The following is a 15,772-nucleotide window of genomic DNA, read 5'->3' on the forward strand; positions in this document are numbered from 1 at the left end:
CAGTTACTTCCCAACCACCCGCCAGGGGCCAGCTCCATGCAGACCTCTGACTTTTTCAAGAGTCCCCGAGAGCTTAAAAGGCTGGTCCAGGCAGCCCTGGGAGACCTCCTGGCTTCCTCCCAGGCCCTTAAGGACAGAGAGACTCATTCAGCACTTCTGTCACGTTACCATTGACTGCACACAATGGTTCGCATGTCTCTCACTCCACCAGACTAGGGGCCACTTCCTACCCATTTCTGTGTCTCTAGCACCTGGCCTGGGGCCTGGCACCAAGTAGGTGCTCAATTAATGTCTGTGGCTTGAATGACTTAACTGCTAGATTCTGTGCCTGAAGGCAAAGTATGCTTGTGAATTCTGGCTGTTCCCCCCAGTACCTAGCTGGGCCCTCCTGTACCCGGTGGTGATTAAATAACACCCCGAGTTTCTCATCCCTACAGCCTGAACATAGTGTTAGACCTGGCCAGGCATTTCACTATTTCAGAAACTCAATAACACAGAAGACTAATGCACAGATGTGTTTAAACACTGCAAATAAAAACACAAATAGACTCATGCAGCTCTGGCCAAAATGGAAAATCAAACACCACATCTCAGGCCCATCAGGGTGCAGCCTGGCATGTGGGTGCCCATGGAAGGAGGCTTCAGGGATGCTGGGTCAGTGGCTTCAGGGCCCGTGGGAGTGGTCTGCCCTCTCTCCATTAGGCAGGGGTGTCCATCGGCAGGCAACGCCCAGCTGTGGCCACTAGCAGATGGCCTTTTCCTTTCCTTGGCTTTTCTTAGCCGAGGCCTGCCCGGTCTATGGGCTCATGTCTGGTCATCCCACCCGACCTCATGCTTTTTTCTGCTCAGGTCATAGATTTAATCTTTTTGCCTGGAAAGTCCCTTCCCTCCAAATGATGAAATTCAAGGTCCAGCAGAAAGGCCACCTCCTCTGTGAAGCCCTCACCCTACCTCCTCTTTGAGGCAGGATTAATCCTCCCTTCTCCGGTCCCCTTGGCTCTCTGTAGCACAGGTAACGGGGTGGAACCAGCATACAATGGTAGGTCTTTTCCCTTAGAGGTTCAAGGGGTGGGTGGTGGTGGGGTGCCTAGCCCCCCATAATCTCCATCACCCTTCCTCGTGTGCTAATGTTAATATCAATACTAATACTCTTTGATATGAATAATTCACATTTCCCCATCAGGTAAAATGAATAACAGCTTCTGTACAATCTTTCCATTTTATGGATCTGAAATCAACTCAGTAAAAAGCTGGCTACTTGCTATGCAAATAGAAGCAGCTCTCAGGGAAGTTCCCTAGTTCCCCCTTCCCTCCTCTGACTGTCCCTGAAGCCACTTCATGTCGAAATCCTGGGCATCTCCGGGGCTGTGAGGCCCACCCTTTCAGCTAGGAAGTCTCATCCCCACACCCAGCAAGTGTCTGGCACGTGGCACGTCTACAATAATCAGGAGTCAAATGAAGGGAAGGTACTGTGAGGCGAGGCCAGACTCACACTGGGGAGAGACCCTGATCGTGGACTTGTACATTCGGGTTGAACATGTGGAAGGCTATCATTACTTCCATTTTGTAGATGAGAAAACTGAGGCCCAGTCAGGACTTCCTCCAGGCCCCAAAGGTGGCTCCTGCCCTAGTCCCATCCAGTCCCTGCACTCAGGCTGCCTCCAGGGGGGTGAAGGCGGGCAGCTCGTTGCCATGCGCATGAGTAACAGCCACCTGGTCCACATCAGGCTCTGCGGTGGTCTGCTCCCTTCCTCTCGGCTTTCCCTCCGCCCTGCTGAGCCACCAACTCATACTTTCCAGCCTCTCCTCCTCAGGCTGTTTCTGCAAATCCAGGGCTGCCCTCTATCCTCGATTCCAAACCACGGCAGTGCAGGTCCCAGGACCTCCCTCCCTCCCTCTCAGGCTGACGGGTCCAGGCGGCAAGAAGGAAGGTCCACACGAGTCCAGGTCCTCCCTCCCCAGACCCCACAGAGACCACAGGGGAGACAGGATAGAGGATGCTAGTCTCAAAACAGGGTTTAAAAGCTGGGTTAGAGCCACACACATCTTAATTGCTGCATTTCTATTTTCTCTGTGGACATTTTTCCCTTTCTGATGGCCTCTTACAAACATTTTACTGTTACATTTCTTGTAATACTGCCTGGAATCGTTATTTAGACATCATAAAAAAAATCATTATATTTTTAAAAGGAAGGCCGAGAATTCCTACAAAAGAGAATACAAAAGCTCAGGCACACACACACACACACACACAAGCCGATCCACACACAAATACACGTAGGTGCCAGTTTCATCTGACAGAAAAGAGAGGGTTATCACCACACCACTTTGCAAAATAGAAGTGAATGAATAATTTATAGGGCTTTTTACAAACATCTAGATTTTCGAATCATTCTAGAAAAATCCAGTTTGCTTACTTACAGCAACAGTTCTGTGATAAACCAACCCAGAAATGGTTACCCATAAGTAAAATTTACAATTCCCAATGGGCCTGCCTTCCACAGAAATGCATCATAAACACTAACATCTTTTTTTTTTTTAACACACCAGAGCCCATGAAGCCTTGGCTCTCACTAACTGAAGGCACTGTGTGTGATAAATCCTTGAACCCTTTACTTTGAAAGGTGCCTGACTTAACGTGCAGATGATCAAATTTCCTATTTTATTTTGGCAGGAACTTCATTATTGTGCGCTCTTTGCTGCCAGTTCCAAACAGTGGCACCTGAATCGAGGCTGTGCAGCTCCCTCTGACTCCCCGAGATGCCGTGCACCCTTGAGCAGGTCGGGGGGTGGTGGGGCTGGGGGGAAGGACCCGCACACTCCTATGTCACCGTGGATCTGTGCCCTCACCAGACTTACCAACAACAGGCTGGTGGGACATCTGGCCAGCACGAGGGTCTGAAACTCTCGGGTCTCCCTCCGACCAGCGGGCAGCCTGACTTGGGTTTTGAAGTCAGGACTCAAGCTGACCCTCCGAGGGCGAGGACCTGCCGGGGGCTTAGACAGCCCGGCTGCCGCCCCCTCTGCCTGCACTCCAGCTCCTGACCGCACGGACTGGACCGGGAGCGGTGACTGATGCTTGGTTACAGAGTGCACTGTGAGAGCAGTGCTGGCTTAATACTTCCTGTTTGGGGAGGAAACCTCACTGGGGATCATTAGCGGCTCAGACTCAAGTCTCTTTGCCACAGGAACTGAGGTAGGACAGCCAGCAGAACCCAGGATGCATAAGATGAGTAAGTGTCATCCAGTGCAGGGCAGACTGCCTCACCACAGGTGTGTGTGAGAGAGAGAGAGAGACAGAGACAGAGAGGTGTGTTTACTTTTCAGGATACAAAGCCAAACATAACGGCTGCAGAAAGTGGCTATTTATCACTTGCTGTGGGGGTAATTTATTGCAATCACCGTGCCTGTCATGAGCTTGGTGATAATTCTCTCAGCATTTTGTGCCAACAAAGGCTTCGTGGCCGTCTTTACTTGCTAGTCAGTGCCCATGGGAATAAAGACAGACAGACAGAAGGACCCACTGACAGATGACAGCAGTGTCATGAAGGCAAAGCATGGATGAGTGTGTGCCTGCCTGTGCCAACGGCATTTCCAGTTCACCCCGGAGGCCACACTGACAGCCCAGAGGGAGGCCAGAGGTTTGGAGGCTTATGTATCATTGAGGTAAATTATGCTAAGTCCAGTCTTAGGACAAGTATATTCCATTGTTTTCAACTTGTTTGAAAACTAGTGATCTTGGAAAATGGTGGCTCTGAGTAACCCTGGGCATTTGATAACCAGAATACACACCACAGGTTACTCTATTATTTCCAGCAACAGAAAAGGGCCCGCATGGTTCTCTGTCTGCTGTGGCCCCATGCCTTGTCTCGCATACTACAGTGAAACCTCCTGTGGGCGGGGGTATTCTTGAATCTCCCAGAGTTCAGCATAGGCCTGCATGCCTGGACTGACTTTCCCTACTTAGTTCATCATCACTACCCATCCTTCTAGTCCTGATGTCCCCCATGTCTGCCAATGCTGTTACCTCCACCTTACGCCTTGACATCCTCCCGGCCATCCAAATCCCCCTTCCCCCACCTGAGCCCCTGGGCACTTAAGGCACCTCTCAGGCCCTACAGCCCCACAACATCTCTCCCTGCTCTGAATTCAGAGGCAGCTGTGTCATCAGTGAATCTAGTTAAGCAGAGCTGGGTGTGACTTCAGGTTCAGCCCGTACCAGAAGTGTGACCCTGGGCAGGTTACTTTCCTTCTCTGTTCTGATGATTAAGTAAAATAGTGAGCGTGAAACCCCCAAACCCACATCTTAGAACTGCTCTGGTTACACGTTTCCTGTGCTCTGCTGTGGGCCACTCACCACAAGCAGCCTGGACTCTCCTCTCTCTGCTGCCTGGTGGTGTTCTGCATCATCACTGGCTTCCCAACTAGGCCGTAAGCTCACCGAGGGCGGGGACCTGCATGCCCCCTACCCCTGCGCATCCACACGCCCCGCACATCACGCTCTGCTTGCTGTGAGGCTGGTGGGTGCCTGTGGGACCAACGGGGCTCAGGCGGTACTTTCAGACATTAGTGAACACCAAATGATGCGGTGGGGGTGATGGTGGCGTAGGTTGGGCCACAGGTTTCTGGGAAGCCCCAGGCCCAGGGCCCCTGATTCAGTAGATGGGGGGCGCAGTACTCTCTGTTCCTGTCAAAGCTCGTGGGTGGTCTCTGATCCCCCTGGAGAAGTTGCACGGTCAGGAAACCACACTTCCTTATGAAAGGAAAGCAAACCCTCCAAGTACGAGTGCACAGGGCTCCAACGGCTCCCAGAGGGGTCCAGGCCAGCTGCGATTCCCTGTCCCCTGGGGTCCTCACTGAGCCCTCAGCTGTGCCCTGAGCTCCCCCCAATCTTGGGAACCCCTTCTCCCATCACCACACACAGCCATGCCAGGTCAGAATGTTCAAGAATTGTAGCAAAGGTTATGGAGGACAAAAGCAGCTGTGCCAGACTCACAACAGCAGAGCACCACCACATCTCCCACTTCCGGCCTTGTACTCCAGGAACACTGGGAGGGTGGGGCTTTCTGGATGGAAGTCTCCAGCTCCCACCCCAATCCTCGGCTCCTCGGCCCAACACCATCTTGTTTCCCTCCCTTCTAGGTCCAGGCGCCACCTTATTTCTGGCCCGTCTGGAGCCATCTCCACGGACTAGCCACAAAAGGTCTGGTCTCACCTCTCACCACTGCTCAGCCACTCACCCAGGTCGTGGCTGATTCACTGGACAGTGGTGACAGACCCTCCCGCCCCGCTGTGTCCCATGTACTCCTGACCCACATACAGGTCCAGCTGGTCACCCAGAAAGCCTCAGCACAGGCCCCTCACATTTTACAAGGCCCACTCTGGTGACTGCAGGCCCTGCATTTGGTCATCCTGTCTTTGTGCAGACTCCACCTGGAGGGCCCCCATCACAGCCTCCTGCAGCTCCCCGACATCCTCCAGCTGTGTGCCCCGAGTGACTCACCTCCAGAGAGCCCCCACCCCGACTGCAGGGCATGCTGTCACCCTCCCAGGCCCACCAGTGAAATCACAAGCCTACCCTCCCCACAGCCTGTTGGCCACACCACGAGCGTCGGCTGCTACAGGAACGGGAAGGGTCATTCCATCACAGACCCCAGCACACGGGCTCTGGGAACCTGCTGTCCACACGTGAACTGAGATGGCCCACTCTGCCATGGAAAGCTGAGCAGACCCATTCGCTGGTCCCCAAATTCCTTTACATTTACCTGTGATTGATTTTATCATCTTGGGACTGTAACTTTTGCAGTTTAATCTCCCAGTCTGATAGCTCTAGGTTTGAAAATGTGCTGTTTGCTTAGATTTCACCTGGCTCTCATAAGCGGAAGAGGGAGATAGGAATAAATTACTGCCTGATTGCAGGACAATTAGTGCTCACCTGGTGCAGGTTCTGCCAGGTGGCGACGGTGATTTGTGAGCACAGACTGATTGGGAAGAGCTGAGCATCAGGTCATTCTCTAGTGACAGTGTTCTTACATGGCTGAAGCAACTGAACCCTGGTCCACTCAGAGCAGTGTTTACAGAGAGCCAGCCACGCTGGAGGAGGAGAGAGGCGTTCTGCCCGGGTGGAAGGGCAATCCAGGAGTTTAGGATGCACCAGCAGTCGTCCTGACAGCAGGCACTGTGGTCCGTACCTCCAACCCAGGGGGAAACGTCTTTAGCTTTGAATCCTGGCTTCCACTAGCTGTGGGACCTGGGCCTCAAGGATGCTGAATTTCCTCATTTCTTCATTCAGAAATAAATGAAGGAAATAGTATGGAGGTTCCTCAAAAAATTAAAAATACAACTACCATAGGATCCAGCAATTCCACTTCTGGGTATGTATCTGAAGGAAATGAAAACACTAACTCAAAAAGATATCTACACCCCCATGTTCATTGCAGCATTATCTACAACAGCCAAGCCATGGAAGCAACCTAAGTGTTCACTGATGGAAGAATGTATAAAGAAACTGTGAGATATATATATCACATATATTAAGGGGAATATTATTCAGCCATAAAAAAGAAGGAAATCCTGCCATTTGTGACAACATAGATGGAGGGCATTATGCTAAGTGAAATAAATCAGACACAGAAAGACAAATACAGTATGATCTCACTTATATGTGGAATCTAAAAAAAAAAAAACCAAAAAACTGAACTCACAGATACAGAGAACAGATTGGTGGCTACCAGAGACCAGGGGGTGAAATGGGTGAAGGTGATCAAAGTTACAAACTTCCAGTTATAAAATAAATAAGCCCTGGGGATGTAATCTACAGCATGGTGATTACAGAGAATAATACTATATTGTAGATTTGAAAGTTGTTAAGAGAGTAGATCTTAAAAGTTCTCATCACAAGAAAAGAAATTTGTAACTACGTGTGGTGATGGATGTTAACAAGACTTTTCGTGGTGATCATTTCACAATATATACATATATGGAATCATTACGCTGCACAACTGAAACTAATATGCTGTTATGTGTCAATTATATCTCAATAAAAAAAGAAAAAAGAAAGAAGCAGAAGGTGTGGGTTTCTTGGGATGGTAAATGACTACTCATCCTGCCAGAAGTGGGACTCAGCTAGGTCTTGAAAGCCTGGCACAAAGTTAATGCTTGGTAAATGTTTACTGAATGAATAAACAGTGAGGTGGAATTTGGACAAGCATATATATGGTGGTTAGGAGCCTCAAGTTTGGGGTTGAAAGAACAGATTGGAATCTCATGTGTTCCTGGGAAAGTTACATGGTTGAGAGAATAACATTACTGACCTCATAAGAGAGTTGGGAGGTTCAAAGGGGCTCACAGATGGAGCATGCTTGGCCCAGGGGCTGGCACGTGGGAAGCAGAATGTTCAGTGACCATGAGGACTGTCATTTTGGGTGTGAGGGACACGGCGCCCACGTCATGCCAAGGATGTGAAGGGCTGACACGCAGAGGTTGAGAACGGTAGCAGGTCAGGTTGGACAGGGAGGTGGCCCCTGCACCTGGGCCAACAGAAGGAAGTGAGATTTCTGTGCTGAACATTTGAAGACTACCTGCTCCCCGCCCCCCCTGCCTTCCCATCTCCAAGTTCCATCATCATCCCAGCCTCCTGGATTGGGACTGGGTTGGTGAGGGTAGGACAGGGGTGGAAGAAGAGGCAGACAGCCCTCCAAGCCCAGGAGGGAGGAAAAGAACCAGCTTGGCCTTAGGGTTTAATAACTGCTTCAACTGGCAAACTTCCTTGTTTCAAGTCCACAGGCCCATTCCTGGGCCAGATGCTAGAAAGCAATCTCATGGAGTGCTTAACTTACTCAGCTTTGGCTGCCCAGCTCAGGAAGACCTGGCCACTATGCATGCTGGCGAGGGCAGGCAGGGGTGGATCCAGCCTCAGCCAGAGGTCCGGGAGCCTGGACATCACTGCATAGCCTGCTTCTCTCCCCCACTCCTACCTTCCTGAAAATCACTCCAGCCTGCTGAGGTTTTTGTTTGCAGGCTGGACAGGGAATGAGGCAGGAGGCACAGACTTCTCCTCCCAGGCTGGGAGGCATCCACCAGGGCGCTGAGCAGGGAGCCCAGAGGCCTGGGCCTCTGTCACAGAGAAGGGCACTATGGAGGCCACCCTCTGGGCCTTAGTTACCTTCTCTACTGAACTGAGGGGGTTGGGACTAGAAGAGAAATGGGCCTGGAAGGTCCCCAGCTGATTAACACTCAAACCTTGGCAGGGGGGAGGGATCTGATATTACTGCACTCCTAAAACTTGGCACCTCCCACACTGAAGCCCCCAGGCAGGCATCAGTGTCCCTGTTTTATAGGGACAGCAATGCAGAGCCCTTAGCAAGTTTTTACAGATGAAGAGTTTCAGAGAGCTGAGGACTCAGCCAAGGTCACATGGCACAGAGCTGCGACTCAGACTTGGGTCTATCTGACTCCAAAGCCAGGTGCTCTCCCCTGCGGTCAGTCCACTGCCTCCCCCCTCCACTGCTCAGGTGTGCAGCTTTGGACTTCAGTCATTAACTTTCACTTTTTAACTGCCTGAAGCCCTGCCCAATACTCTGGTCTCTGATAAGTTGAAGGAGGGAAGGGCCATGGAGCAAGGACAGGACACCTGAACGAGAGAGGAATCTACCTGCTTGGCATCTCTAGGCTGATGGCATACCTGTGGCCTAGCATGACCAGGCCAGGTCCTGGGGAGCTCAGGCTTGGGTGTGGCTGTCCAACCCTCTAGTGAACAGGTGACCCGGCCGGAGCTCCCTGCCAGGTCTGAGGCCAGCGTCACCCCTTGCCAACCCTAGGCCTTCCTCCCAGGTTGCCTCGCTGAGGCCACCTGTCCACCACTCAAGGTCTCCTTCAGGAAACCTTCTCTACCCCAGCGACGCCCTCTGCCCTACTAAGTCCATTCATCCATTAGACATTGATTAAGCACCTGCTCCATGCCGGCCCCTCTGCAGGCCACTGGGGATAGAGATGGGCATAGAGATGAGTAAGACACAGTCTCGGCCCTCCAGGTGCTGCTGGCTTGGTGCAGCGGGGTCACCCTGTGGTGAGACCCTTTGGTTTTATAGTCATTCTGGCCCCCAGCACTGCATTCTCTGGGCTGCTAGAATCCTCTGAGAACATGGTCTGTCTCCCCCACTAGTAGGCTTCTCTGGGCTCCCAGGTCAGATGAACCTGTGTACAAATCCTACTTCTGCAACTTGCTACCTATGTATCCTTGCAAAATACCCACACTCTCTGGGGCTCAGTTTCTCCAACTGCAAGAAGATGATAATGGTGCCTTCCCGTCCTGAGGATTAACTGGGATACTATGTGCAAGGCAAGCTGCCCTGCACAGATAAATGCACAATGAATGTCTGCTATTAATTATATCATCACTGCACTCTGACAGACAGAAATACTGCCCTCGGGGTTTTTCCAGAACCCCCCACTCCCGGAGCTTGTCTCAGGAGCGGCCCTGGACACCTGGGAGGCCTCTCCATGCCCTCTGCCAGGGCTCCAGCAGGACCTGCCTGCCTTTTCCCCAGGGATCCAGCCTCCTGGCCCCCAAACCACATAGCTCAGAGTACTCTCCCCTTCATCTACCCACAGTGACCAAAGTTCCAGCCACATCTCTTTAGGCAGCTTGCCCCTAAATTTCGGGGAAACGGGCAGGAGTATGTTGGCCAGGCAAGAGCTCCGCGGGAGAGGCGGGCACCGGTCAGCCCAGCCTCTTCCTGACCAAGGTCGGGCGCCCCCGCCCTGCCGCCTGCCCTGCTCGGGTTGCGAAGGGGCTGGGAGGCCTGGCGAGGAAGATCTCGCCCACTGCTCCCGGTCCTGCGCTGAGACCGGCGGGCCACAGCTGCGGGCACGTGGGACCTGTAGACTCGGCGGGGTCCGCCGGGAGCGGCGCGCAAGGCCACAGTCGGGGTCGGAACTCCTGCTCCCTCCAGTCCCGCCGCCCGCGCAGAGCGCCCCCGGCCCTGCCCACCCCGGCCGACGCCCGCGACCTGCGGCCCTTGGGGAGGAAGGCGCGCGGAGTAGGGGACCCAGGACCCGGGTTCCCGGCCGCCTGGCGCACGTGGCTCAGTCCCAGAGGTCCGGGTCGCCTGCAGACATGTGGCGGCGCCTGGCCTCCGCGCGGCGATGGCGCAAGGTGCAACGGGGCAGTCGCCGGGGCTGGGTCCCGGGGCAGGGCGCAGCCCACAGCCCCGCGGCGACCCGGGGGAGGGGTCACTCACCTCTCCAGCCAGCCGCTCGGAGGAGCGGCGGCGGCTGAAGGTCCGTGGCTGAAGGCGGCTCGGCCCCGAGGCTCCTCCTCTCCCTGCGCCCCGCCCGCCCGCGGGGCCGGACCTGCGGGGGAGGTGGCCGCCAGCCAGCCCGCCGCTGCTTATCCGGCTCGGCCACCTCCCCCGGGACCGCAAGGTCCTCGATTCCTGCCTGGCTCTGCAGCCCCGGCGGAGGCGGCAACCTGCGACGTTCTGCCCCGGGTCAGAGGTTGGGAGCCAGCCCCGCAGCTTCCTGATCCGCGCCCCCCCCACCCCCCCAGTTAAAGTGTGCAGAACTCCGGAGGGCCTGGAGACCAGGATGTTCTGCACACTTTAACCTGAGGGACACCTCAAATCCACGTGCCCCCCTTAACCTGAGGGACACCTCAAATCCACGTGCACTTTATAACCGAGGTTAAGTGGAAGGCCAAGGTTGCACAGATGGTGAGAGACCAGGGTGCCAGATTGGATTTGGCTTCCTTCTTTCGTGCAATGGAAGCAGGCAGCAGAGGCCCCTCCTCAGCAAGGCTGCGTCCAGGTCTTTGGGGTCCTGGCACATCTGTCCCCTGTCCACCCTGAGGGCAAACCTTTGAGCCTTCCCAGTAGTCCTCAGGTTTCAAGACCTGGTTGCTGGTGGAGGCCCTGTGGCCTTCAGGAGCTGCTGGAGATGCTGGAGCTTGCCTCCCTGTCTAGATTCCCTGGGCTCCAAATTGCCCCCTGCTCCCCGAGAAGGTGCTCCCAGCACTGCGCGATGCCCCCCACCCCTCATGCCGATGGCGTCCCAGCCCAGCAGTGAGGTGGGTATAGGGCGAGGATATCTTTGGGGTACCTTCCTAGAGGTGTGTGTGCTTTTCTGAAGCCCTTTCTCACCTACGACCTCACATCCTGCTGACACTTATTACCCTCCCTTTGCAGGTGAGGATGTGGGGACTCTGACCATTAAGTAGGGCACCAATGTCACTCATCTTCTGGGAGACTGACAGGGGGTTACCTGACCCTGGGACTCTTTCTAGAATATTCCTAGGGGGCATATTCCACCAGCCCCTGATAAGGAGCTCAGGAAGCCAACCTGTGCTGGGGAGATAAGACCTAGGGAGGGGTTATCCGAACCCTGAGGCAGAGGCAGGGGGGTGGGGCCTCTGGAGTGGCCCCAGGACTGGACCCCAAAGAGCACAGTGAGGGTGAAGAGGCAGATTTACGACCTCCCCATGGTGGGAATGCTGCTGTCAGGGCCCCCCCACCCGCCCCCGCTCCCACCCTGCCAAAACCCACTGTGAATACTGTGTGCTTTCTCCCCTCCATAGATCTCCTCCTGCCTAAAATATCTTTCCTCCCCAGCTCTCTGCTCTGCCAGGACCCAAGGCCCAAATCTTCTCCAGACCCACCCTGCCCTAGGACAATGCCCTCTCTGAACTCCTGTGGCAGTTCTCATAGATCCCTCAACCATTCAACACTCAGGGAGTCCTGCCATGCCATGCAATGGTCCAAGTGCAAGGACACAGGTGCCTGAGGCTTGTTCCCAGCCCTGGAATGGTGAGTTACCTCTGCAGTGTGTTCCAAACCTGCATGGTGCTCTGCAGACAATAGGTGCTCTTTAAATGTCTGCTCTGGCTGATGGGGACCTCTGAGCATCCTTCCTGCAGCCCCAATGGGAGGCACAAGGAGATGGAGCTGGAGAAATGGAAGTGCTGAGAGGTCTGCCAGCATTCTGGGAAGGACCCCTGGATCTGTCTAGCATCCTTCCAAAGAGCCCTGGTGGGCCTCTGGGTGGGGCTCCCCATGAGTTGGAGAGAGAGAGAGAGAGTGAGCTGAAGGCTGGACTGGCAGAGGTCTACAGAGGAATGTCCTCAGAGGAGCGTGAACTGCAGGAGAACATGGAGCGACCTGAAAGGCAGGGGAGGGAGGGAGGCGAACGCCGGCTGAGACCCTAGAACCTTGGAGGACAGAGCACCAGCCACGCAGCTGGCCTTTGGTGCTTTGCTGTCTGTCTCCCCCTGGAACGGGAATGTCTTGAGTGTAGGCTTGTCTCACCTGGCAGAGGGTCTGGTGGGGTAAGAGCTCTATAAATGTTTCCTGAATATGTTTGGGGCCAAACTCCAGGAAGCAGATGAGCCGTCTGCTGATCCAGGAGGGAGGACGATGCACTGACATTGTTCGGGCACCTCCTCTGTGCCAGGCTCGTGGCTGTGGCCAGGCTAAGGGCAGAGCAATCAGAGCTGTCCTTTCCAGACAACCATCAGATCTGGTTACTCCTCTGCCAAAACCCTCCCCTGGCTCCCTGGTCTCTCAGAGTCAAAGCGAAGTCCTTTGTGTGATCTGTCCTGCTCTCCCACCCCGTCTCCGGTTCCCCTCTCTCTGCTCTCACTCAGTCCTGCTGTGCTGGCCTTCTCCCTTCTCCTCAAGTGGATTAGGCAGGGTCCTCAGGCAGGCCACCGCCCTGGCTGTTGCCTCTGCCTGGACCCCAGGCATCCCTATGGCCCTCCTCCTTCAGGTCCTTGCTGAAATATCATCGTCTCCATGAGGCCCACCCACATCATTCCCCATCCCTCATCTATGTACTCTGCCCTGTTTCTTTTTTTTTTTTTTAACATAGCCTTTATTTCCTCTAACACGCTATAAAACATACTTTTCCTGTCTGTTGTTTATTGACTGTCTGCTCCCACGGAAGTGTGAGCTCTCCCAGGACGGGGAGTTCCATCTGTCACCCACTCTGTATCCTCGGTGCCTAGAGCAGTGCCTGGCACACAGTCGGTGCTCAGTAGTGTTGGATGGACGCCCTCCCATTTTCAGCCTTCTTCACCTCCTCAGCATCTCTGGGCAGCCTCCCCATGGCTCCCGCCCTCCTCTGCTCTCCTTCCTTGCCGGCCCCAGAGCTGGTGTGGTGGTGGTGCAGAGGAGTGCTCAGTACACGCACTGAGGGATGTCTGGACCTGGAGTTGCTACATATTCTCTTTACGGAGCCCCTGGGTGTCAGTCTCCTGAGATTGCCCTTTTCCCTGAGGACAAGGCTACCCCTCTGGCTAAGAGGACGAGAGTGTCCAGGGAGGGAATTTAGAGTCATCTTCTCCTTGGGCCAGAGAGGGGAGGGACATTGTTCACATTCAGCCTCTTGGATTGATCCAGCATTTATAGACTGGGACAGAGCACATCCATTTCACAAAATAAGTACTCTAATTGACTATTAAAATGAGGTGGCCACGAGAAGCTGTATGCCCCATATACTCCGATAGCCCTGGCTGGGAGCCAGGCCACCTGGATCTAGTCCTGCTACGGCGGCGGGGACTGCGGACTGGGGAGGGTGCTCCTCACCGATGCTCTCCTCTCCACTCGCCCGGGCGCCGCGAGACTCCTCCAGGCCTCGGCGCAGAAAGCTGCTCCCTTATGTGAGGGAGGGAGTGGGGCTGCAATTCGGGGTAGGGATTCTGAGGGTGATATGGGAAAATGGAGGGATTGTCTCTGCCTCCGTGGTGCCGCAGTGGGTAAGGCCATGTCAGACCACCCAGAGCTGAGGCAGCGGTGGGCGATGGGATTGCTCTGGCAGGGAGAAGCCCTGAATGGGAAGGCGAGCTGGCAAAAGCGTGCTGGGGGCCCGGGATTTAAGCTTACAGACTGTTTTCACGTGGCACCTTATTTCGAGCCAATATTGTATGCCATTATAACCTGTGGTTTACAGGGCATTGGGACTCCCCCCGCCACCATCACCACCAAATCTCCCTGCCCCCCAGAGCTTGGTACTCTACTTTGGCATACGGCTTGCCCTTCTTCCAGGCCTCTGTTGAAACATGAGCTCTCCCAAGTGGAAAAGCTCTCTGAGCTCAGTGGAATGAGAAGCCGTATCCACAGGAGAGTTAACTGTGGCGAGCACACGAGTGTGGAGAAGGTTCAAGGGCAGGTGCTAAAAGGGGAGGGAGGATGAAGGACTGGGAGTGGGGTGGGCAGGAGCAACCATTTTTCTAAGGGAGCTCCCTGGCACACAGTAGGTACTTAATAAACCTTGGTGTAAGATCAAGTGTCTTGGCTTGTGACTAGACCATCAGCGGCCAACAGGAATGTGGGAAGCTGGCCCAGCACCTCCGGGGAGCATTTAGCGAGCCCGGGAGCGGGTTCTGCTCTGTCTCTGGTAGCAGTGCATGTCTTTCCGTTGGGGAGATTGCCAAGGCACACAACTAGAGAAGTTTGGACTTTAGCCCCTTGCTCCAAACTTGCGGCACGTGACGGCCTGGGTAGTTTTAGAATTGCAGTCTCAGGCCCGCTCCAGACCTCCTGAATCTGAACCACATTTTCACAAGACCCGTCAGAGATAGTGTGCACATTAGAGTTGGAGAAACGCTGGTCTACACGACAAACAAGGAACCCAACAACTCCTTCAACACCCGGGCCAAGGCACATGATCAGGAACCTACACTGGACTGCACTCCCCTTCACTGGGCGGCACTGTAATGTCACACCCTTTGCTTGCTCAAAGGTCCTCGTGAGCCAAATAGCCTGATTTAATCTGCTTCTGAATTTCTGTAAATATGGAGTAAATGACTCTGTCCTTCACGACACTCAATGCCTATTACACAAAGCTCCAAGAAAGAAACAGAAGACGAGGAAGCTTACTCTTTTCCAATAACTGATCTTGTTTCTCTTTTTACTGTGGTGGCTAGATACTCAGACCCACATCCACCACTACATTCCCTATTAAACATATTTAAGTTCTATTTTATTTTCCCCTAGTCCATGATTTTCTCTGTCTAGTTTACTATTCGTCTTATTGTTAAGCTTTCCGTCGTAAGCTGTCTTAAGTTGCTTTTGGAAAAAGACAACTGTGTAGGCGAAACAAATAGGAAATATCTATGTGCTGCAGCTGCAAATCCTCTTTCCTCTCGGCAGCCATTACCCTTTGTGGCAAGAGGAGGGTCATGGCATATCCTCTGCTGGATTGTTGAGAAGAGGACGGAGGGGCTGGGAGAAGGGTGAGTCCTTGGACTTCTGCCAGCAGTTACTGAGACAAGAAAACCCAGCCAGCGGGGTCGCTGGGGGGGAGCCACGCCAGCATGCCCACACTGTACCCCCCCTGCTTCCCCTCGCCCAGCAGCGCCCATCTCACCTGATGGGTGGTGCATGATACTGTCCCCCATGTCAGGAGACTCTCTGTAGCCCGGGCCAGGGGCTCTGCTCACCAGGGTCCCCAGCTGCTCTCTCTCCACGTGCTGCTGCTCCTTCTGCCTGGGGCCTGCAGGCAAGGGGGCCGAGCTCACTCAGCCCAGTGCAGGAGGTGGAGAGAGTGTGTGCGGAGGCTGCTCAAGGGCAGGAGGGTCACAGCCAAGCCCAGCACAGGTGGGGTCACTGGCCTCGGGGCCATCCGCAAACACTCTGGTCAGCGGCTAAGATAAGCTCTCTCTCCAGGCTTGCCCAATTCTGTTTCCTAGGTCTTGGCTCCCAAGGGGAGGTGAGGGGAAGGAAGTGACATTTGCCGAGTCCCACCTGGAGGCAAGCCCTGTGCTAGGTTTAGATTGGGC

General features: G+C 54.3%; 1 protein-coding gene across 3 annotated transcripts in view; it reads right to left on the minus strand.

The window, feature by feature from the left end:
* Window positions 1-15,467, minus strand: part of STEAP3 (STEAP3 metalloreductase) — a 49,449-nt gene extending 33,982 nt beyond the window's left edge. The window contains exon 1 of one of the 3 annotated variants that reach the window (XM_087435061.1): window positions 15,361-15,442. In XM_087435061.1, the coding sequence (XP_087291187.1) occupies window positions 15,361-15,391 (31 nt within the window). In that variant the 5' untranslated portion in view covers window positions 15,392-15,442. Of the gene's footprint in view, window positions 1-10,241; window positions 10,391-15,360 lie in introns of those variants that run through there. The other 2 variants (XM_087435060.1, XM_087435059.1) reach the window with 2 other exon arrangements.
* Between the last annotated feature and the right edge of the window lie 305 nt (window positions 15,468-15,772).

Source organism: Ceratotherium simum, chromosome 9 (assembly GCF_057802395.1).
Source record: "Ceratotherium simum simum isolate JZ-2026a chromosome 9, ASM5780239v1, whole genome shotgun sequence".
In the NCBI taxonomy this organism is placed as follows: Eukaryota; Metazoa; Chordata; class Mammalia; order Perissodactyla; family Rhinocerotidae; genus Ceratotherium; species Ceratotherium simum.